This window comes from Pararge aegeria, chromosome Z (assembly GCF_905163445.1).
Source record: "Pararge aegeria chromosome Z, ilParAegt1.1, whole genome shotgun sequence".
NCBI lineage: Eukaryota > Metazoa > Arthropoda > Insecta > Lepidoptera > Nymphalidae > Pararge > Pararge aegeria.
In genome coordinates, this window is record NC_053208.1 from 13,466,651 (window position 1) to 13,489,251 (window position 22,601).

A 22,601-nucleotide genomic window follows, 5' to 3' on the forward strand; every position below is an offset into this window, starting at 1 on the left:
TAATTACTTAAAACGCACATAACTTAGAAAGGTTAGAGGTGCGGGCTGTGATTCGAACTCGGTCCCCCGAAAGTCAAGCCGAAGTCCTAGCGTAGGGTTATTAACGCTTCTTTCTCATAAGTCCTTCTTAAATTATTATTTTTTTATTAACAATGGTTATCGAAGCCAGAATACTGAATATATTTTTAGTTATATAACTCACTATTTTTTTATAGTAATTTTGAACGGACCAAGCTGATGGCCCACCTGTGGTAAATGGAAAACCATTCTATCAGGTATATAAAAAGAGCAGAACTCCATATGGCATGCAAGGACATGTCAAAGTGTAAATGTAACGTGTCAAAGTCAAAGTCAAATATTTCTTTATTCAAATAGGCACATAGATGTCACTTTTGATACGTACATTACATGTAAAATATGACATAGGAGTGAGTTGATGGCGATAAATAAATTCGTCAACTTAAAACTAAAGCTACGAGGGTTCCAAACGCGCCCTGGTCCAAGAAGAAGCCCACAAAAAACTTAGCCGGTTGTTATTCTTTTCTGTTGTGACCATCTCACATTGTCCTTTGAAAACTATTATTACATGCGGCCCTGTGTCCATTTTAGGGCGTAGCTACTAAGCCTCACGTGCCTGTCATTACACCGGCAACCGCACCCTTCAGACCGGAACACGGCATTGCAGTAATGCTGCTCAGCGGCAGAAATAAGCACTTCCCCGGACTAGCTGTGTCACAAAAAGCTCTACTGCTGCTATCAATGTGCTGTTAGTAAACCGGAACCTGTGATCTTCGAAGCACATGGCATTTGCAAGTTGACATCGTCAACGTCCTGACTCCGGGCTGGCTGGGCTGGTCGTGGAAATTTCTTTGTATACCTACACCTAATAATTTTAGTCCCGAACCCTGACTCAAATCCGCAATCAAACAGGCAGAAGCAATTTGGGATTTATAATTTATATATTGCAGACAACGGAACTAACTTGTAGTGGAATGAAAAAAAACGCTTTTTAGAAATCATTAAAAATCTGTGTGTCAAACAAAATTCCTACCAATGTTTGGAACCGCCAGTGGTTAAGCTTGAGCCCAACTCGTATTGGGCCGTTATTTTAATGTGAGTGCTAGTAAGTATATCTAGTTTCAGGTAGGCAACATTAATATGAATCAAATTTGATATTAATTTAAAAAAGCAGCACTTTTTTGTAGGTACGCATAGCTAAGGTAAAAGAAAATAAAATATAATTGTAAAAATCGCCAAGCACATAAATGATATCAATTTATAACTAATAAATAAAAACAAAGACATTCGGTCTGACTACTTCAGATATGAGTTGCATAATAACATCACAGTCTTACGCACTAAAGCTCTAGAATATTATGATGGTACCATTTCAACTAGATTAACACGTAATACTTCATAAAATAGCCGACTTCCCTTGACTCGCATCCTACCTGATACCTACTACCATTATGTATATGCATCGCTTAACTTATAGCCACTATTTAAATCGATATAAACATGGCATAAACATTATTATTATAACATTATAAGAAAATGTTCAATAATTGCTGATAGCATATAAATGGAGGCAAGTAAGTCACACCTATGGCAAATTTTTCCACAGGAAGCGATTCACTAAAACAAATAAATGTAGTGCACTTAAATGTGCTATCACACGCATGCTGACTTCGATACACTTAAATAATGGTAGTAAATATAACCTACGCTGAACACTTTTAGAATTACTCTTCAATTCACCCCACCTGTAAGTGCCCCACCAAAATCAAAAGGCGCCTTTCTACTGCAAACTGTTCAATCTGTATCACCTTTCTAATATGGTCGGGTTAACCGGGCTAGTAGGGAACATGGGGGAAGGATTATGCAATTCTTGGACACAAGACGGGCGTATATAAGCTTGAGGAAGGATTGAACTAAGTAGAAAGCCACCAAGTCTCAGCAGACCAAGTGTATCATTGAATCAGTCCAGCTAACCAAGCAAGATGTACGCGAAACTCGCTGTAAGTTTCAATGACAAAACATTTATTATAGTTGTTTTGATTAAGTGCCTCTTCGATCTAGTGTGTAGCATTGAGGTTCAATTTTCCCGGGTCTGGTTTAAAATTGTTAGATATTGACTATGCCCAGAGTTATAAAATTAGCGTTTTCCACCATGCCTCAGAGAGCAAGTTAAGCAGTCCTTTTTTATTAGTGGGAAGGTCTGTGCTAGACTTTCGCATATTATTAGCCTGAGGTGAATGATATTTTTACTATACTTTATTAAATTTATATTCCAGCTGGTTGCCCTCATGATTGCTGCAGTGGTAGCAGTACCTACTCCTGGAGGCGGTGGACAGTAAGTTCTTTCTTTAATTATACACTAATTGCCCTTTAATTTTAATTTGCACCCAAAGGTCAGTAACTCAGATCCCTTAATGTAACTTATCTAGTTAAAAAACTTAGCTTTTGAGTAATCCAAATTTGTACGGAGTTGTCAAATTTTCAAGTCTATGCCTCCATATAAATTAACAGATTAAAACTGAATCACGTGGACGTGATGCTAGATTACCTACATTTAAAACTACTGACCGCTTAGATGTAACTAAATAAACCTTATTCAAGCCGGAACCTATGACCTATCTTAGTAATAGTACTGTGTTTACAAAAAAGAGAGAAGAAAGAAGAGATTAACACAATAAAACAAACTAATAATTACGCCCGTTAGCAGTATAAATGACTCCAATTAATATTGATGAAAGCCAGTTTTAGATCAAGACCAAAAGTTGAATGGAAAAAATAAGAAAGACTACATAGATTTAGTCTTGTTTTTATTTACTATTTGCTTGAATGAATGAGCAACTGTTTTATTGTTGTTTTTGTATTTCGTGGTTCAATAATGTAGACTTGGCTGAGTCTTCATTTATTTTATTTAAGTTGTGTATGTTAAATGTGTTATTATACTTAGCTTCCTGCGATGAGTATTAATTGAGCGTAGTCTTTGTTTTTTTTAATACTATCTGCTGCCGGAGAAAACCCTCTTTGTTTCGGTTCTTCAAAAATCCTTCGGCAATGTAAACTTATCCTGGGACAATAAGTAGCGTAATCGTAAAATTGCAAAATGTTAACAATCTGTATGCAAAATGATGCCACGATTGGTGAGCTGAACATAGGTAACAAACAAACAAACACGTAAATCGGCATAAGCCATATAGGCTTTTTGTGTTAGCTGAAACTAAAGTCTCAAAAGCAGAACTAATTCAGATTTTATGAATGCCATTTAAACCTTTGCGTCAGTTAGTCAAAACCTTTACTTACTCTATTATTTTATGCTCAACCTAAAATATTACGCAAATGCACGCAATTGTATGTTATGTCCAGTAAAGATTGAAAATCTCAGTGCCACAATTCGATTAGCTAGTCAGATATAACTTATTGCCATTTGACTTGGATATTCTAATACCAGAGCGTGCTTACGTGACCAGTTATCGGAAACAAAGGAAAGTATCTTTAATGCAATGAACGTTTTAGAGCATGATCCGAAAAGAAATACCTACGTCGCGTCGTAAAAGTTAACCATTCGTAATCCTACTAAACGAGCAATGTTTGTAAAACTTGTGTTACGTAATTTCGTATGGTCACAACAACTATTTCTGCTAGGTACTCCACTCCTATTGTTAATTAAGTTTAAAGACTTAATTTAATTTTCAAATTCAAAAAATTGCCAAATTTTGTATGAAATTACTTAAACTAGACTAGACTTTTAAAATTTAATGTGATGAATGGGGCACTAGCTCCTTGAACTTACTTTACTAATTTCAAGGAAGCTAAATTATTGAGGTCAAGTGTGACCATAAGTTTTATTTATTTTCACTAAGCGACAAACACAATACAAAATAAAGACCTCATAATAACGTCAAATATTTTTATTTAATATCTGATTGAAGTTCTTTTACCGATTTTTTTAATAATTGAATAAACCTAGGTACATACCTTACTTTAATATGCAATATTGTTATATCCAAGCAAGACATTAGCAACCTGTTAGGCAGGTTGTTAAGATTTGAGCAGGAGTTTTAAAAGCTTAAGAAATATTTTTTCTAATGGCAAAGTCTAAGTCGCGAAATTCTTATTACATTGCGTCATTACACGTTAACTGTTACCAAAGATGGCTTCCTTCATTCTAAACTTCACATAACACAAGAACGACTTCCAGAGAATGTTACGGAATTGAATGAAGGCGAATATGCGACATCGCTGCGCCGCTACTGCAGCGCTGTATCTGTTTTCAGAACTTTATTGGAAAAATAGCAGTTTAGGTGAAGTTTTGATACAGTTATGCCAACCGCACAAAAACTGTTCCATAATTGCAATATTGAAATAATAAAGTCAAAATAATAAGATATTGCAACGTGAAGTGACACTATTATCTAGAGCCGGTTTGCATGAATACAGACTTTTTAATGGTTATGTAGCAGTACTCAGTTAAAATCCGGCTTACAATTGCACTACTCCAGTGACCTACTGTATAGACCGAAAGGCGAGATTAACATATCTTTGCTAATTCTTCTCTATTTATTTTATTGTTTTACCTATTAAGTTATAATTTTAGATTAGCTACAATAATTCATATATTAACATGATACTAAGTACTAAGTATTAACATTCTTAGTCTTTATTCTTGCTATTGCTGCACATTTAGGAATAGTGTGATAACAGCATGTACGCTTAGCTATAGTACATTTTTGCTTACTTGTCTGTCTTAAAAATAGTAAAACAAAAATTCATAAAAAAGATCACTTACAACTTTATTTGATTTCATTCATTAAAAAACACTTTACACTATTGAGCTGCGAAAAGATTTATTTCATAATAAGTTAATTATAGAAAATAGAGAAGGGATGCACCTGAAAAAGGTTTATCTAATTTGTATAAATGTTGAACACAAAACAATAAGAAAACACCTTCCGCCTAAACATTAAGAAACTTATTTTGATTGGCATATTGAAATATTCCCAGTGAAAGGCCAAACGTTCGATGTTAGTTCTTTATCATAATTTATTGATGCCCGCTGGCTCCTTCCCGTCATTGCGTGATTACTATAGTAGGAAGGCATAAGTCGAGAATTGTTTGGCAGCCTCGTCTGTAGTTTTGTATCTAGACTTAGATTTCGTTACATTGATTTAAATACTAAATAAAAAAATAATATGAATCAAATTGCAAATCACCTTTTATAAAATCGTATAACTCCGTTCCAGTTAAGTTAACTCACTCGTTCAAAATGTCAACTATGGGTAGAAATCAAGTTAATAATGACATAATGGTAGGTACGTTACACAAACTACGGTTTACTTTCTCAGTAATGATCGAAGCAAAAACCATAGGTAACGTCATGGCGATACAAGAGTGAAAAAATAAAACGCGGATACATTATTATATAAGTCACTAATTACACTTTCGTATTGCGATTGAACGGATTTTAACCATAAAAAAATTTGTATCACCCAATTAAGATTTTATAGCATACTGTTACCTCAATTTTGTTTGTATAAATTTTTTTATGTTAATTCCGATTGCTAATGATTTAAAAAAATGGACGAGACATTATTAAGGGTAGAATTCTCTCAATAATTAATTTAATTCTTTTTAATAAGTAACGAAAGCGCTAATAATACTAATAATGCTTGCACACAGAACCTATACTATAACACTCCAAAAATTATAAATATAATTTGACCAGGCAGAAATGAAACATTATTTGGAAAAATTCATAACAATAATAACAACATGCATCGTATCTGCTTGCTGATCGAAGGCTGTAATAATAAACTTTATTTTTAAATTGTTTCGGAAGTATAGAACAAAAATAAAGTGCAGTAAAGCCTGCCAATACTTATTAAGATATATATAGGTACTCAGTCGTATTTGCAGGAAGGCTTTCACTACTAATGTAAGGAAAGATATGAGAAAGTGTAGCGCAGTCGGAACGATTCAAGGTAATATTATGTAAAAGCTTGAAAAAACAATAGGGTCTCATTTTCCGTTTCGTGCTAACGTTAGATTATAATTGTAACTACACAGTATGGATAGGTAGTTTGCGATTGGTGAAGGTTATTGGATCGTTAAAATGTACAGTTGGTCATTGACCGTTATAAAATATCCAGGATTCGAGCTATCTCTATGTTAAATTTTGCTGAAACCTTTGAGTTGTAAAAACGTGCATTATTATTAGTAACAAAGCCTTTAACATACCAATGCCCTAACACTTTAACGGGATAAAATGTCTATATCCAGAATAAAAGCCATATATGTGCCGAATTTTATTAAGATCGGTGCAATGTTTGGGTTGAATAAAGATAACAAACAAATAAAATTTAAGTATGCCAACTCTATAAGCACTCTTGAAACATCAATTGTATCTGTATTTATAGTGACTCCACCATCGATTCGGCAGGCAGAGTATAAATAAAAAAAGTACGATTGTTTAAAAAGATTTTTTTTTCCAGCAAACACGTGACCATCCACGTACCGTACAAGATCCACACCATCCACCACCACCACGTATCTAAAGTTCCTTACCCGGTTCACGTACCCGTTGTGAAAGAGGTGCAGGTCATCAAAGAAGTTCCTGTTGTGAAACATGTACCTGTTCCCGTGATCCAGCACGTACCGTTCCCGGTAATCAAGAAGGTGGAGGTGGAGAAGCAAGTGTTTGTACCCATCCACCACCATGAGGAAGAACATCATCATGGGTGGGAGAGCGAGGCGCTGTCGCACGGCTGGCACTGATTTAGAACATGTATTAATTTCCTAGGTTAAGGTAAGCAAAATTCATTCAACAGTCGTTGCTATGGTTTTCTGTGTTTAAATATGTCGTTGAGGTGTTACAGTTGTCCTAGGTTCGATCCCGGGCAAGAGATGTTTGGGAATTTATTATCTTTGAATTTACTTTAGTCAGGTTTAGTAGAAGGTTTCAACCTTGGCTAGCTACCAACGACAAAGACGTGCCGCCAAGAGATTTTGCGTTCTGGTACCGTAGAAACCCATTATGGAGATAGTCCATGTGACATGGGTTTAATATTGCTACCATAGCCCGTAGCCATCATAAGCCGGATCATCATAAGCCGCCAAACAAGGGCTAACTTGTAATGAAAAAAAAAACAAAAACTTATGCATGAAAGTTTTAATAAACTAGACTTTTGTTGCATACCTATTTCTCGGTATCAATACTGTAACTACTAAATTTTCTTTTGGAAAATGTATTAATTATAATAATTTTTCGTTGGGATTTAATAGATAGCATTAATGAACTTTTTTTTTGGTTACAGGTACATTATAAGTAGTTAATAGTACTAAAATTAATTGCATTCAATATGTATTACTTCACATTTTCGACAGACCAACATTGTTTAAATAATTTCGGAAACTGATTTATGGATCATTTTCTTTTAAAATTCGACCGTCAAATGAATACAACCTAGTCATAAGAGTAATAATGTCAAAATTTCAAATATTAAAATAACATGTTCGTAAGAATATGTTTACATGCATTTAGGTCTGACTTCTACCCCATCCAAGTGTTCAGCCAAGAAATACAATATTGTACAACCACTGAAATATTTATATTTTAAGCTTATTAAATACCAAGCTTTTTTGAAAATTTGAGGTGTACCCACCTATTTAGGTGTATTTGTAACTATCATGTGTATTCTCCAATTACCACCTGTATTATTTGATTAAGATCACGTTTTGTGTTAGACCTCATGTAATCACATTCTCAACATGTATAACAAATATTTGGAGACAATTTGTACAAAAGTTACCATTGTAGTATATAGGAACCAAAGAAAGGAATAAAGAGCCGTTGAATTTGTTAAACATTTGTTTTTTTTATGTCTGTTATATTAAATAAATTACTAACTTAAAACATATATCTCACAAAGACCTGCGGTTTTTTGTGGTGGCTTTACTAAGGTAAACTATACCGACATTGCAATCATTATTAGATTTTGAGTAAGCTGATCGCTGACAACCATAAGACGTGCAGAAATCGTAAAGCAAAGGCCAAAGCAAGGCTTCTAGCCCACGTCCAACATCGTACTTCCGACCAATCACAAGACTCGTTCATAAAGCGGCGCGTCCTGTCATTAGTCGTAAATCATGCCTCCGATGACGTGGCCTGGACTCATTGGTTTGACCTAAACTTACTTCGGCTCGTCTGATAAGATTCACTCGACTGTCTGGTGATAACACACGCATTTTTTGGTAAACGGAAAATATGGCCATTGCAATTCTTATATAAATAAAAAATCATTTCCTTAAAAGAAAACATACAAATTCGTAAGTTGTGAACATTACAATACTGGTTGCTTGAGCTTTGTACACGGTCACTAATAAACCTCTATATAGTCCAAAAAAACCTTCCATTTTAACAGTGTCAGATAAACATTGTATAAGGTTGGTACATCTTACTAGATTTTTAGACGTACTTGGGGTGTCCAATGTGTCTTGGGGCTTGTGGCTCTGAAAAGAGAATGAAGGCTTTATTATTATAGCGTTGTAGCCTTTCCTAATGTGACTCTTTAACTCCACCATTACCACCACATTAATGCTTAAATTATTATTATAATTTTAAGTGTAGGTTTCGGTCAGCTGTTTTAAGTTATTTTTAATGAATTCCTTCGGTTTCTTCCGTTTACTTTGGGAAAATTATTGTTAATAAAGGTTTTATTTATACTAACCTCCTCAGGCTATCAAGGTCTATTCCCATTGCTGGGCACAGGTGTACTTTAACAAAGGCCACAGGAATTTAGAGCTTAAACTTACCAAATGCGGGCTCTTCCAATGGCGCGCTTTAAAAATTATTATCACATTTTAGAGTGAACAATCAGAACTGAAACAGGCAGCGGACATTTCCAATTTTGTAACTAATTATTTGAAATAACGAGCTCATTAAAACAAAATATTACGCAGGTTCCATGCAATATAGGAACTCGGTATTAGTTTGTAATTTTAGAGACCCAAGTTTGCGCTTGGTCAGTCATGCTTAAAGGCTTTCTTAAAGGATTGTTTTAGAATATGAAATATATTATTATCAATATGTTATTTGTTTGTTAGTACGTAGGGGTTAGGTAATTTGAGAAAGTAATGAGCTGATAAAAATATATGTATGGGCATTTCAATATAATGCGGATTAAACCGCTGGATTATCTTATATTTAACCTGTTGTCTAGATCCTTTATAGAGAGTGTAATTTTGCTGGAACAATCCAACCTGTTAATAGTTTTTACAGTTATTAGTTTAACCGGTTTTATTTCATAATCATCATTATCAACCCGTCGTCGACCCACTACAGGGAACAGGCAGTGGCGTTTCTAGGGTACTGAATGAGAGCAAGCCCAGTTATATATAGGACTGATTTGACTCATCATTTAGCCGATATAAGGCAGTTATGGTTGTGCCAAATCACAAACATCAACTCATCTTTGAAAGACAGTAAGATTATGGTCCACACGCGAATTACGATTAGAAATTTTGATTGTTAATTAAAGCCCGGCTTTTCGGCTTCTATGGTAGTACCGCCACTGGGCACAGGTCTCCCCTCTCATATTAAAAACTGTACCAAACTGTAACAAACTGTGTGGGTTTTAACGGCGATTATCACAACGTTTAACGCTAGTGATAGTGATAATAAGCGGAGCCGAAGGCATTTAACGCTCTTCGAGGCACGGGTGTTGTCAACACCAATTTTCTAACTCCGGGCTGGTACGGAAAACTTTATAACAATACCTAACGATTTTCGGTCCGATTCGATCCCAGGATCTCGTGATACGTGCTAACCACTGCACCAACGAGGTATTTTTCCACTCATGTATATTACCTAAAGATATAATAAAATAAAATAGAAGCGATACCGAGACGCCCATAAAAGTTACGTTAATGTTAAGTGATCAATTATACCCACCCGGTTCACTTTTCGCGAAATAATAAATTGTTATAATTAGAATGAAAGTACATTTGTTTCTGTTATTTTCCGAGCGTACAACAAAGTCTTTATAGCGTAACTATTTAATTATTTATGTAATATACCTAATATTATTATGAAACATATATTTTTGATTGGGTTCATAATAAAAAAACGTAACTGGTTGCGGGCCATACATTTCCATTATATAGAATACTAGCTGTTGCCCGCGACTTCGTCTGCGTTTGATTTTGTTTTTAAAGTATTCAGTATCGCTAAGCCCTAAATGAGTATAGTTGTATATACATATAACATGTGACTGTCAATTAATTATAGACAACTAATTTGCAATAAAATAAAATTGTGACTTTACTTAAAGATCTAAGCTATCCTATCTCTTAAGTTGGACCAGACTGCTCACGGTGTGCCAATTTAATTTAAAATTGGTTCAGTAGTTTAGGAGTCCATCGCGGACAAACATCGTGACAGGAGATTTATATATATTAAGATAAGAATTTCTATAAGTGTGAGTTATTAAAGAATTTACAATTAATTCAATATTACCTGCTTGATTAATATTATCATTCGTGAAGAATATCGTCAATTACGTTGATTTTTGCCCGCGTACTTATACCTACGATTATATGACCCGATGAACTTCGTATCTACTAATTATTTAAATGTAATTTCATTGTAACATCGATTAATGTGTATACTTTTAAAGATGTTGATATTATTGATTGGGGACTACTAGTATATATTAACTTAGTAGTGTCCTGACAAAAGGGAATATAAATGCATTTAAGTATATATTAAAATAATTACTTGACTGATGACTACCATCTGCGGTGCAAATTATAAAATTGGATCTCAAATAAGCAGCCTCTCTACACTCGGAATCTGAGGTTTTACTCAGACGTGTATTAAGTAATCTCACTTCCTTATTTAGGATTAGTAGTCACGTATTGCAAAACATTATATTTTCATCTTTTATGAGGCTTCCTAGCACCTCTTACCAGTTAAATCGTGCATGCTATGTAGAGTAGCGTTTCGGTACGAATTCACGTGAAACCAATTTGAAGATGGGTATGGGTACAAAAAGGGCGTGTGGAGTCCGTCAATCCGTTCTGGGCCAGCGTGCTTGACTACGGCCTAAACCCTTCATTGTAGGAGACCCGTATCCTGTAGTGGACCGTGCTTCACATGCCCTTGAGAAAATCATAGAGAACTCTCAGGCATGCAGGTTTCCTATTTTCCTGCACCATTAAAACAAGAGATATTGAATTGCCTTAATTAAAAACGCAAATAACTCAGAAAACTTAGAGGCGCGCCGGGGATAGAACTCGGTCCCTCTGAAAGTAAAGTCGATGTCTTATCCATCGCGCTATCAACACTCCCTTATTATTTTTATTACATACAGTAGCCGGAAGTAAATATTAAGAATCGAAGCCAAGATATAAACAATCGGTCAGTATAAGTCTTGTAGAGCTGCATTTCAAATGTTATGAAAGGCACTGGGTTAAAATTGATCGAATGACACATTATTTTCATCAGTCATCTCAATGCCCGTACATGTTATGGGCATTGAGATGACTAATGAATATTTTTATGAATAATATACAGAAATACTTACAATATAGAGATAAACACCCATACACTGAAAATCATTCATGCTCATCACACAAACATATTCCGCAAGTGGGAATCAAACCCACGGCCTTGGACTCAGAAAGCAGGGTCGCTACAGACTGCGTCAAAATTTATCAAAGCAGTGCATTATAATTTTATTGGTTGCTATATTTTCATTTTATATTGTCTCAAGTCTCAAGATTGGACATACATTCAGTAATGCAAAATTTATACAAATGTTAATAAATATCTACTTGTACATAGCAGAAAAAAAATCTAAAATAAAGATGGTGTGAATATTTCTTGTTAAAATTATTTTAAAGACGAACGTAAAAATCAATGATTAGTGCCAACGCTAATATGGTTAACATATCGGGGACTTTTGAATGTATTTAACATTTAAAATTATAAAGAAGGATTAACACAACCGAAATGAATTCTATTGCGACTTTCACTGTTTGCACTGTCTGTTTTATCATGCTTGGCAACTGGGCATATCATTAAGGTGTTATGTAAAGAGGCCGAGTTGCATCTAAGTCTTCCGTCTAGTCTCTAGATGTCTGTCCATAAACATATACATTACGAGTGGCCCGAACCCCAAATTAAGACCTCAAGCTGTATATCGTTTTAAATTTCTTTCCCTTTCATCTATCGATACAAGCTTGATTTGGTACAATTGGTGACAACCCAATAAATCTGACCTACGATATTAAACGAATGTTGTTGTGTTGACGGGAAATCAAAATCAAGTCGTCGCCCTCTCTTCGTACGAGGACTACAGGAATATAATGGAGAGCGCGTAACATCGTCCCCTGTCCTACTACTATCTCTAGTCCAGTTGAGGGTAGCAAGTTTTATTGAGGTACATACCTCAATTGCGGAGCTACGTACCTACGTTTAAAGCGATTAAATATCACTTGCTTTAACGGTGAAGATAAATTTCGTGAGGATATCTGCATGTCTGGGAGTTCCCCATAATTCCCCGTTCCCTCAAGGGCATGTGATGTCAAACAATTCGATCTGAGCCAGCGTGGTGGACTAGGACCTAAAGCCTTTTCTGAGAGTAGACCCGTGCCCTGTAGATTCCGGTTTATCATTATGATCATTACTTTTAATTTGATCTTTGGCATAGCACTACAACCTTTATATGATGTTTGTGAAATTGGAGTTACTGTTTAATTAAAGCAATTCACCTACGTTCAGTTTCACTCTGTCAATTATTTGACGAGATATGGGTAATTTTACACTTTGACCATTCCCGAGGAAGTACCAGCTTTGAGGGTGACAGTTTTAAAGCCCTACCTCCAATAGGGCAGATGATGATCCAAACTTTGTCAATTAATATGTCACCGTTACGCTTTGATAACAATTGAAGTATAGTTCTAAGTCGATTGCGAGTAAGAAAATCTTGTACTAAGGCTACAGGTAGAAACCGATTCAACAGCACTCTACTGTAAAGGCTATCTAGAGACAGCGTGGAGGGCCTGATTTGTATTGTAAAATTCACTCGTATGGTAAATATGTCGTCGAAATAGAACATTATTAGTATAAGTTTTTTACACAACAGTACCTACAACCTTTTTCAGTTTTTCAACTATTATAACTTACTAATAATTCACTATACCTAATCAGAAAACCAAAAAACCTGAACTCCGGAGATAAAGATTAGATGTTTATAAAATGAAACTACGAACCGCTATTTGCAATCTACGTTTAGCCAGATCTAAAGGATAAGTAGCCAATTTTGAGACAGTTCCGGAAACAGATCCTGCGATGGACGAGGCCAAAACAATATGTTCCGGTTTATGGGCGTTGGCTTTCGGATGGGTACATTCTCCGTTACATTTGTAGAGGTGGTTGAGTATCATTGGCTGTACCAAACTGAACACGGAGAACGTTATTCCGACTTGGGGTCCTAACTGAAAATGATCTCTGCATTAATAAAGTTCTTAGAATGTTAAAAAGTAAATATTTATGTCGGACCCTGCATTGTATTGGCCTAGCAAGGGACATTGGCGGTGCGAATTATCTCGCTGAGCTACTGTTGCAGTCCCAATGACTAGATGAAATGTAGTAGCGTGGGTGGCTTCATCCGAGGCTAACACAAACACGGGCTGCCAAACGATGTAGCGTTCGACGCGATGTCGCGTAGGAACCGATTAGAAGTATGGGTTCAATATAACCGTCATAACCCTACGACATTAACCCGTTACCATCTTCATTCGCAATGGCACGTCACTCCGACTCGACGGTAGTGGTAAGTATAATGCAAATATTATAAATGCGAAAGTGTGTTTGTTTGTTTGTCCTATCTTTACGCCTTTGCTACGCTTCCAATCAATTTGAACATTGGCATAGAGTTAATTGAAAGGATTGAGAGAGAGAGAGAGAGATATATAGACAAATTTTTATCCCAAGAAATAAATAGTTCCCAAGGAATTTGTAAAAAACTGTCATAAACTTGGGCAACAGTGTTATATGTATATAAAGGAAAAAATCGATTGTATGCCCTCTACACTGTTACCTCTTTTATCAATTAAGCAAGGTAAATTCTCAGCAAGAAGCAATATTATAGTAATATTTAGATTTCAGTCTGAAAAAATGGTATTAAAGTATAAGAAAATGCTAGGAAAAAATCCACGGTGCAAAATATATGTAAATAAGTAAAACTAAATATTATTAGTGAAAAAACAATATTATTAGGTTCCAAAAAAAGTAATTTTATTTTTAAAAGTAAAGTTTATTAAAGAAGTTTTAATTCACGGATTTTAATATTGTTAAAGTTATACAAGTAACCCAGTGGTGATAGTCTAGTGGTTAGGATTTCGGTTTCGCTTTCGGTTGGAATCCTAGCCCGCAATTCAAATTTTTCTGAATTGAGTATGTGCGTTAAAATATCATTTGCTTTAGCGGTAAAGAAAAACATCGTGGTGAAACCGGCATACCTGAGAATTTACTCAAAGGCTCTATGTACTATGGCCTAAACCGTTCTGCTGATAGGTTGATATTTTGATAATGGAACCCATAGTATGGTAATCAGATACATACCTACTTAGGAGTTATAGAAAGTTATTGTTATACCATAAGTACACTAGCGGTCCAGCCTTCGAAAAACGCCAGAAGTCCACCGGATGCATATACAACCTTAGCACCCTTGAAAAAGCCACCATATTGTTTCTTTACCAGCATCTGTCGTACTCGAATAACTTCCAAAGGGATGACGAGGGTTGCGCAACAAGTGCCAGCAGCTATGCCACACATGAATTCTAGAAATGATCTGCAACCAAGAAATATATAACCTGGAATATATATATTATAAAGTTGAAGTTGAGTTTGTTTGGTTGAATGCGCTAATCTCAGGAACTAAACAGAAGCTAAACATTAACTCGACTGTGAGGTGGTGGACTAACTGACTAAAATAAAATAATAATAAATAATAATAATAAATAAACAACGACAATACACACACATCGCCACCTAGCCCCAAAGTAAGCGTAGCTTGTGTTATGGGTACTGAGATAGCTGATGAATATTTTTTTATGAATATAATACACATAAATACTTATAATATACAGATAAACACCCAGACACTGAAAAACATTCATGTTCATCACACCAACATTTTCCAGTTGTGGGAATCGAACCCACGGCCTTGGACTCAGAAAGCAGGGTCGCTGCCCACTGCGCCACTCGGCCGTCAAATATTATATATATAGTCAAAGTCAAAGTCAAAGTCAAAAATATCTTTATTCAAGTAGGCCCACAGGTGGCACTTTTGATGCGTACATAAGAATTACACGGTAGTGAGATGATGGCGATAACCACATTCGTAAACTTAAAACTAAAGCTACGAGGGTTCCAAACGCGTCCCGGTCTAAGAAGAAGCCCACAACAAACTTAGCGGGGTGTTTTTTCTTTTTTTTTTTTTGTTATCGCCATCTCACAATGTCATTTTAAATTATTAGAAGAGCAACCTGGTTAGAGCAATAATTTACACCCAAGCTTTTTTATCGTTTACGTAGTCCTTTATACTATAATAGGACTTTTCTATAAGCTTACGTTTAATACAAACTTTGAACTTTTTAAGAGACATCTCCAAGATGTCAATTGGTAGTTTATTGTAGAATTGTATGCAATTTCCTTTAAACGAATTATGAATTTTATGTAACCTAGTATATTGCACTGTAAGTTTATTTTTACTTCTAATGTTTAAATTATTGCAGTCACATTTTTTCTTAAATTTAGAAATGTTTTTATGGACGTACATTAAATTTTCAAATATGTACTGACTATACACTGTCATTATTTTAAAATCTTTAAATTTATCTCTCAATGACTCTCTCGGACCCATTTTGTAGATAGAACGAACAGCCCTCTTCTGCAGCACGAAAATAGTGCTAATATCAGCAGCATTACCCCAAAGTAAAATTCCATATGACATAATGCTGTGAAAGTAACTAAAATATACCAGTCTAGCAGTTTCTACGTCGGTCATATGGCGTATCTTCTTTACCGCATAGGCAGCAGAACTAAGCCTGTTCGATAAATTATTTACATGAGGGCCCCATTGAAGTTTAGAATCTAACGTTATTCCTAGAAAAACTGTCGTATCCTCCAGTTTCAGTTCCTCATTATTAAGTAGTACAGTGGTTTTCACGTGTTTAACATTAGGTAAAGTGAATTTTATACACTTGGTTTTTTTTCCGTTAAGAACCAAATTATTAGCTTCAAACCACTGTACCACTTTAGCGAGAGAGTTGTTTACGTCGTCAAAAGCTAGTTCACGTCGATTTATTTTAAAAGTCAGTGATGTATCATCGGCAAACAGAACTATCCCGTGTTTATCCTTGGCAAGGTAAGGAAGGTCATTAATGTAAATAAGGAACAGAAATGGTCCTAATATAGACCCCTGTGGGACACCTATTTTCATAACTGATCCATTAGACCGTTTTCCATTCACGTCGACTTTCTGAATTCTATCGCGTAGATAGTTACTCATTAAGTCTAGAGCTACACCCTGAATTCCATAGTGGTGTAGTTTCCTAACTAACGTTTCGTGTTGAACACAATCAAACGCCTTAGATAAGTCACAGAACACACCAAGTGCATCACGTGACTCCTCCCAGGCTTCAAATATGTTTTGTATTAGCTCAACACCTGCGTCGATTGTTGAGCGACCCCGTGTGAAACCAAATTGCTTAATATGAAGTAAATTATACTTATGAAAATGGTAAAGTAATTGATTTAAAATGAGTTTTTCAAAGATTTTACTGAAAGTGGGTAGTACGGATACTGGTCTAAAGTTAGTGGGGTCAGAAGTACTACCCGATTTAAACAATGGAACTATTTTACTAAGTTTCATTAAGTCAGGAAACACACCACAATCTATACAATTATTAAATATTAAGGCTAAATCGGGTGCAACAATATCAATTAATGATTTGACAACGTTTACGGAAATGCCCCACAGATCATTTGTTATTTATTAATTAATAATTTAAAGGCTTTAATAACGTCAGAGCCACTAACATGCGTGAATTTAAAAGAATGGTTACACTCAGGCACATTTTCCTTTAATAGAGAGAGAGCCATATCTGGTGAAGAGTTTAATGATTCTGTTGTAGAGACGGGAATGTTGGTAAAGAAGGTTTCAAAAGCAGTAGCCACCTCGAAATCTGTTGTTAAGGCTTTATTATCTACATTAAGTTTAAAGTTAATATTTCGTGGTGTTACTCTTCCCGTCTCCTCATTAATTATGTTCCAAGTAGTTTTGATTGCATTGCTGCTATTTTTAATTTTATTTTTGATGTATCGCGTCTTTTCTAAGCGCGTTTAAAATTCTTGGAAAACAATTTAACATAATCCCTAAACTTATCACCAGTGTTAAATTGACGTTTAGCATACAATTCGTACAGCTTTTGCCTATTTTTATGAAGTTCAACTGTCGCCCACTCACTAAAATTTAATGTATCAGTAATCACAACCGACTTACTAGTAAATATAGAATGAAATAGTCTATTAAAGGTATTGAAAAAGGAGCTGTACATTGCATTTGGAGTCACCCCTGAGGGTAGGAATGGGAGGTCATTTACTAGGCTATATCTCATTTTCTCTATGCGGTTGGATGTTACAGGAACAAATGTTATTTTACGTTTAGAAACATTTTTCTTCACATTTTCAAATTGAATAATTTGACCACAATGATCAGAGTCTAATTTACTAATAATATTTTTGCTTATAGGAATTATATTTGTAAAGATGTTATCCAAACAGGTGGCGCTAGTAGCAGTTATTCTTGTGGGCTCCATGAACATATTTGATAGATTGTAAGTTTTAAATAAATTCAATAACTTGATACTTAAAGAGTTATTTTCTAAAATGTTTACATTAAAATCTCCGCATATTATTAACTTTTTATTACACTTTGATATTTTAAATAACACTTCATCCATTACCTTTTCAAAAAGTTCAAAGTTTGACAAGGGTGGCCTATAAACAGTAACAATTATAAATTGCTCTAGTTCAACCGAGGCTAGCTCTATTGTCCGTTCAACAGAAAGGCTAACAATATCGTTTCTGTTTTTAAATTTTAAATTTTTATTTAATAAAATTAAAGAGCCTCCATGAATCGCTGTAACCCTGGTGAACGAACTGCCAACCTGGTGGCAATATAATATTTTTAAATAGTTCTGAACCAGAACATTAAAAATAAACAGATATATCTTTTTGGTCTGTCTTCCGCCTGGTGCTTGATTTATTGATGGTCTGTCAAATGTATATCATAAAACGTAAATTATGCTAACGTTCCGGTTGTTTTTTATGCCCCATTGGCGGGTGCCTTGTTGGGAGTTTATTGGTGAAATTGCCCCTTAATGTATGAACGCTTCATAAGTGCCTGTGATATGGTCTACATGAATAAAAGATAAGAAAGAAAACAATTTTTAAATTTTAATTTCAATTTCACTCTTTACAGCTCAACAACTCTTTACGGGGCATGCATGGAACACGACCTACAAAAACGCCTTGTGTCCATCGATCTGAGACACATGGCAATGTTTCTTAGGTTAAAGGACACTTTCGTTATTAGATTAGTGGTTAGCATGTTCAAAAGTTGTGAATCATGAGGTTGATAATCGGGTAGGATCACAAAAACAATGTTTGATCGTCAAACATTTGTAGGGTATTGAGTTTTCTGTAATTTTAGACGCCGTTTCAGTGCCAGTTATAAACACTAATAGTGTATTATCACTAAAGTGTGTATATCGTTAACACCTGCCAACCGGCGTTGGAGCAGCGTGAACAGTTTACGGTCTAAATAAAGCTTATCCCCTCGATGAGAGAGGAGGCCGGTGGCCATTCGGTTACATTTGATAAGATGATGAAAATCCCGGAACTAAAACTTATTTGTCAACACCATGGTTTCTATGCAATTCAGTATGCATAAATAAATACTATTAAAAGCATTTGAATAATCAGAACAAACTTACTTATATTTAGGATCTATGGGATAACTGAAAATAAGTTTCGTTGTCATTTCGTAAACAAAAAATTGACTCGTAGATGAGAGAACGGAATGCACCTGCAAATAAATAAAAACAATGTTGGAATCAACTCGTATTATTTTAAACTAAATTGATCTATAGATACCTCGCCACAGGATGTGAGGTTACATAATCTATAAAAGAATCTCCAACTTTAATACATTTGTTATCATTATATCAACCGATGGACGCCAACTTTTGGAGGATCTAAGCCGTGGAAAAAGCGTAGACTACGGCGTAAATCCTTTTCAGTTTTAGGGATCCGTTCCCGTTAGTGGGCCCGTAATGGGTTGATAGTGATAATGGGCTTTTCCCACGTGTGTCCGATTCTCTTTACGACTTTCTTGATTTCATCTGTGTGGACCGTTGGACCAAACCATCACTGTGTTTTCTGTTGCTATTTAGCCACTCCAGCACCTTGAAACCCAACGTCAAATGGTTCACCTTAGAACCATAAGTCGTCACTGACAATATGCACTTCGAAGTCTGGATATAGGAAATCGAAATTTTGAATGCTGGCACCATATCAATTTGTCGCTTTCTTTTCGGCTGCTGCCATCGCGGTGAATACTATGCGAAGCAAACTATCTCGCTGCAATGTACATTTATTTGGTATATATACTTTTGACAAGTAAATTTGTCCTATAAGAACTTTTATGACAACTACAAGTTAGTCTTTGACTGCAATCTCATCTGATCGTAAGTGATAATTTACTCTAAGATGGCAGCAGGCTAACCGGTTATAAATACTTCTTTCCCTACAGTTACTACACGTCATCGTATCGGGACGTTATCTCGATTGGCAGCATGTCTATGTGAGGGTGATAACTAACCACGACCTATTTCTCCCACAAGCTCTTCAGCTTTTAGCTTTTGTATTATTATAGAATCTCATCATCGTCATCACATCAGCCCATCACTGGCCCACTAAAGGGCACGGGTCTCCTCCCTCAATGAGAAGGGGTTAAGACCGTAGTCCACCACGCTGGCCCAGTGCGAAATAGTGGACTGGAGAATCGAATGGAGAACATTATGTCTCTCATGCATGCTATACCCATATACAGGAAGGAAGGAACACATCGTAAAAAAATGGTTTTTTACGATGTGTTCCTTCACCGTTTGAGCAAGTGATGAGTTTTATTTGCTAAAATCGCACGTAGTTTAGAAAAGTTAGAGGTGCGTCCGGGATTCGAACTTGCCCCCCCGAAAGTGAAGTCGAAGTAATACCCACTAGGCTATCACCGCTTCTATAGTATCTATCTAGTAGTATATATCTTCTTATATGTAACATTCAAAGTAGTTCCTTATAATAAACCGTTGACACAATAAAAACAGCGTATTCAGCTTCATTAGTAGTAAGTATTTATAAAGATGTAAATGGGTGTTAGAGTCTTACCTGGCCAAGTATGTGGCCATGCCAAAAAGCTGTTATACCTTCCTCTAATAACATTTTTTTTGATATGCCATATAATGTGAGAGATTTACTTTCAGTTGTTTTCTTCTGCAACTGGGTTCTTACTTTAAGAACGTCTAAAGGTTGAGTAACGAAGCGAGTTACAACTCCAGAAATACTACCCGCAATTAACTTTTGGCTCGGTGTTAAAGAGTCTTCTTGACGATAACCGACCATTTTTTTTGGAGCTTTCTTGAAAGCATTCCTGTTATATGAATCAAGTCGGTATCCAAATTGTATCCTGCATCATTGTTTATTACAGAAGATATGTTTATTACTTTATTATACGAATGTTCCTCTTATATTGTCAGACAATTGAAAGATAACGCGAAATGCCAAGCCTACAGAATCAAAATAAATTGCAAAAAAATTAAAAAAAATATATTTTAAAAAGGTTCTCCAGCAAGTTAAGTAGGTCAATGAAGATACAAACAAGTAGAAGAGACTTAAATATCAAGTTTCGTAAATTAATATTAATTTTGACAAGCTTTTAATAAGACCTGTAAATATCTTACTAGCTTAATTATGAGACCCTGATGTGATAGTATTCCTCATTACTGAACTACTAATCGTGACTTCTCAATGAGCCCCAACTCATTTGCAGGGTGATTACGTTTCTCAAGACAGGCTTGCGCCAGGTGTAAGTCTTACAATCTTTGATGTCAAACGTCACTTTTGTATTTTGTTGAATGCAAAAGTGACGTTTGCCAGCAATGATCGCGATATTTACGCCTGTCGCAAACCTGTTCTCAGATACGTAATCACCCTGGGACACTACACTGACTGCGTTACGTAGCCTGTGTTAAATGGACGTTAAGCATCTGAGTTAATCAGACTATGGTTAAGACGTTTATCTTTTATCTACATTTACACTACTTATCACTTACTTCTAATACCTGAGATTATTAAGTACTCTTTATAAATATAATTTACTACAACGTTAGGTTTATTCACGTGCAAGTGCAGTTAATTTAAGACAGTTCCGGTGAAGGGATATGACTCAAAGATTACCCGATGCCACTAAATTTACTACTCCTGCTATTAACTAGTCCTGCTGCGAATAGGTAGATTTCATGAAAAGGTACTCTTTCTAACACAGTTCAATAAAAAAAAATGTATTCGGAGAGTTACGATATGGCGGTGAACAAAAGACTTTTTAAAAAATTATAAATTTAATTATCAAAAATTAATTGAAAATTACAGAAATTATTTAAATGAATAAAATAACAATTAATAGTTAACGCGTGTGTAGGTGACTTCAGACTAACGTTCCTTTCCATTGTTCCCTGCGTGGTTCAATTTGCAAGCTGGCATTCCTCTCTGGCCTATTGTTCGTGAAGCTTGCTGCATCAGCGGGATGCCGTGGTTACGGCATGGTAACTCCTCCCTCCTTAAGATGGAAGCTAGTCCTAGAGCTTCCAGGAGCGTCCTCGCGACTTGCTACCGCTGTATGTTTCTTGAAACTGTATATTCTCCAGCTTATTGCGGATATTACGAATGTGTAGAGGAGCAATGTGGGCCAACTGGGGATTGCCATCATATAGGTCCAGTTGACAGGTTCGACTTCTTCAATGTCTTCAGCTTTGTTTATCAGTTCATGGACACTATCCAATGAGACGTCTTCAAGATGAATCTCGTATTGGGCTTCTTTCTGTGGTATGAGGTTTTAGTTAGGTAATGGGATTATTTCATTGATGGTGGTACTAGTGGTGTGTGTTCTTATTGTTCTGTTCATAATATTAATTTGACAGTCCTCTGTTAGGTTGGCGAGGAATGTTCCTGCTAATTTTTTTATATTCGGTTTTCTGGCCGCACTGCGTTTTCACAACTTCCGGTTCATTTGATACTATAAGCCATGTATTTTCTTGAATCTTCTGTAGTTTTCCTCGTTTCAGGTGTATACGAGCATGAGTACAGTTACCAGGTTTCTGTTTAATGAGTGAAATGATGCAATCTTCTGACTTCTCTATTGATCTCGTGTCTAATGCTTTGCAGAGCTGGGTGTCTTCAGCTATCTTCT

At 35.6% G+C, this 22,601-nt stretch overlaps 2 protein-coding genes across 2 annotated transcripts; one reads left to right on the plus strand and one right to left on the minus strand.

Moving 5' to 3' along the window:
* The first annotated feature begins 1,954 nt into the window (after positions 1 to 1,954).
* On the plus strand, positions 1,955 to 7,456 carry LOC120636308. The gene is made up of 4 exons (XM_039907735.1): positions 1,955 to 2,018; positions 2,295 to 2,353; positions 6,501 to 6,814; positions 7,323 to 7,456. The coding sequence occupies exons 1-3, from the start codon at positions 2,001 to 2,003 to the stop codon at positions 6,781 to 6,783; spliced, it is 360 nt and encodes a 119-aa protein (XP_039763669.1). The 5' UTR covers positions 1,955 to 2,000; the 3' UTR covers positions 6,784 to 6,814; positions 7,323 to 7,456.
* A 302-nt stretch (positions 7,457 to 7,758) lies between these two features.
* On the minus strand, positions 7,759 to 20,758 carry LOC120636307 (mitochondrial thiamine pyrophosphate carrier-like). Its single transcript, XM_039907734.1, has 4 exons — positions 20,525 to 20,758; positions 19,075 to 19,166; positions 14,669 to 14,864; positions 7,759 to 8,517 (listed from the first exon to the last, which is right to left on the minus strand). Exons 1-4 carry the CDS (start codon positions 20,756 to 20,758, stop codon positions 8,305 to 8,307), a joined length of 735 nt encoding a protein of 244 aa, XP_039763668.1. The 3' UTR covers positions 7,759 to 8,304.
* Positions 20,759 to 22,601: the final 1,843 nt, after the last annotated feature.

Bases quoted from the DNA above. Each gene is read 5' to 3' on its own strand.
- LOC120636308 (XM_039907735.1), top strand. The intron at 2,354-6,500 runs GTAAGTTCTTTC...TTTTTTTTCCAG, and splicing joins ACTCCTGGAGGCGGTGGACA to CAAACACGTGACCATCCACG.
- LOC120636307 (XM_039907734.1), bottom strand. From the start codon at position 20,758: ATGGTCGGTTATCGTCAAGAAGACTCTTTAACACCGAGCCAAAAGTTA. The intron at 19,167-20,524 runs GTAAGACTCTAA...ATTTATTTGCAG, and splicing joins ATGGCCACATACTTGGCCAG to GTGCATTCCGTTCTCTCATC. The intron at 8,518-14,668 runs GTATAACAATAA...TTCTCTTTTCAG, and splicing joins GGACCGCTAGTGTACTTATG to AGCCACAAGCCCCAAGACAC.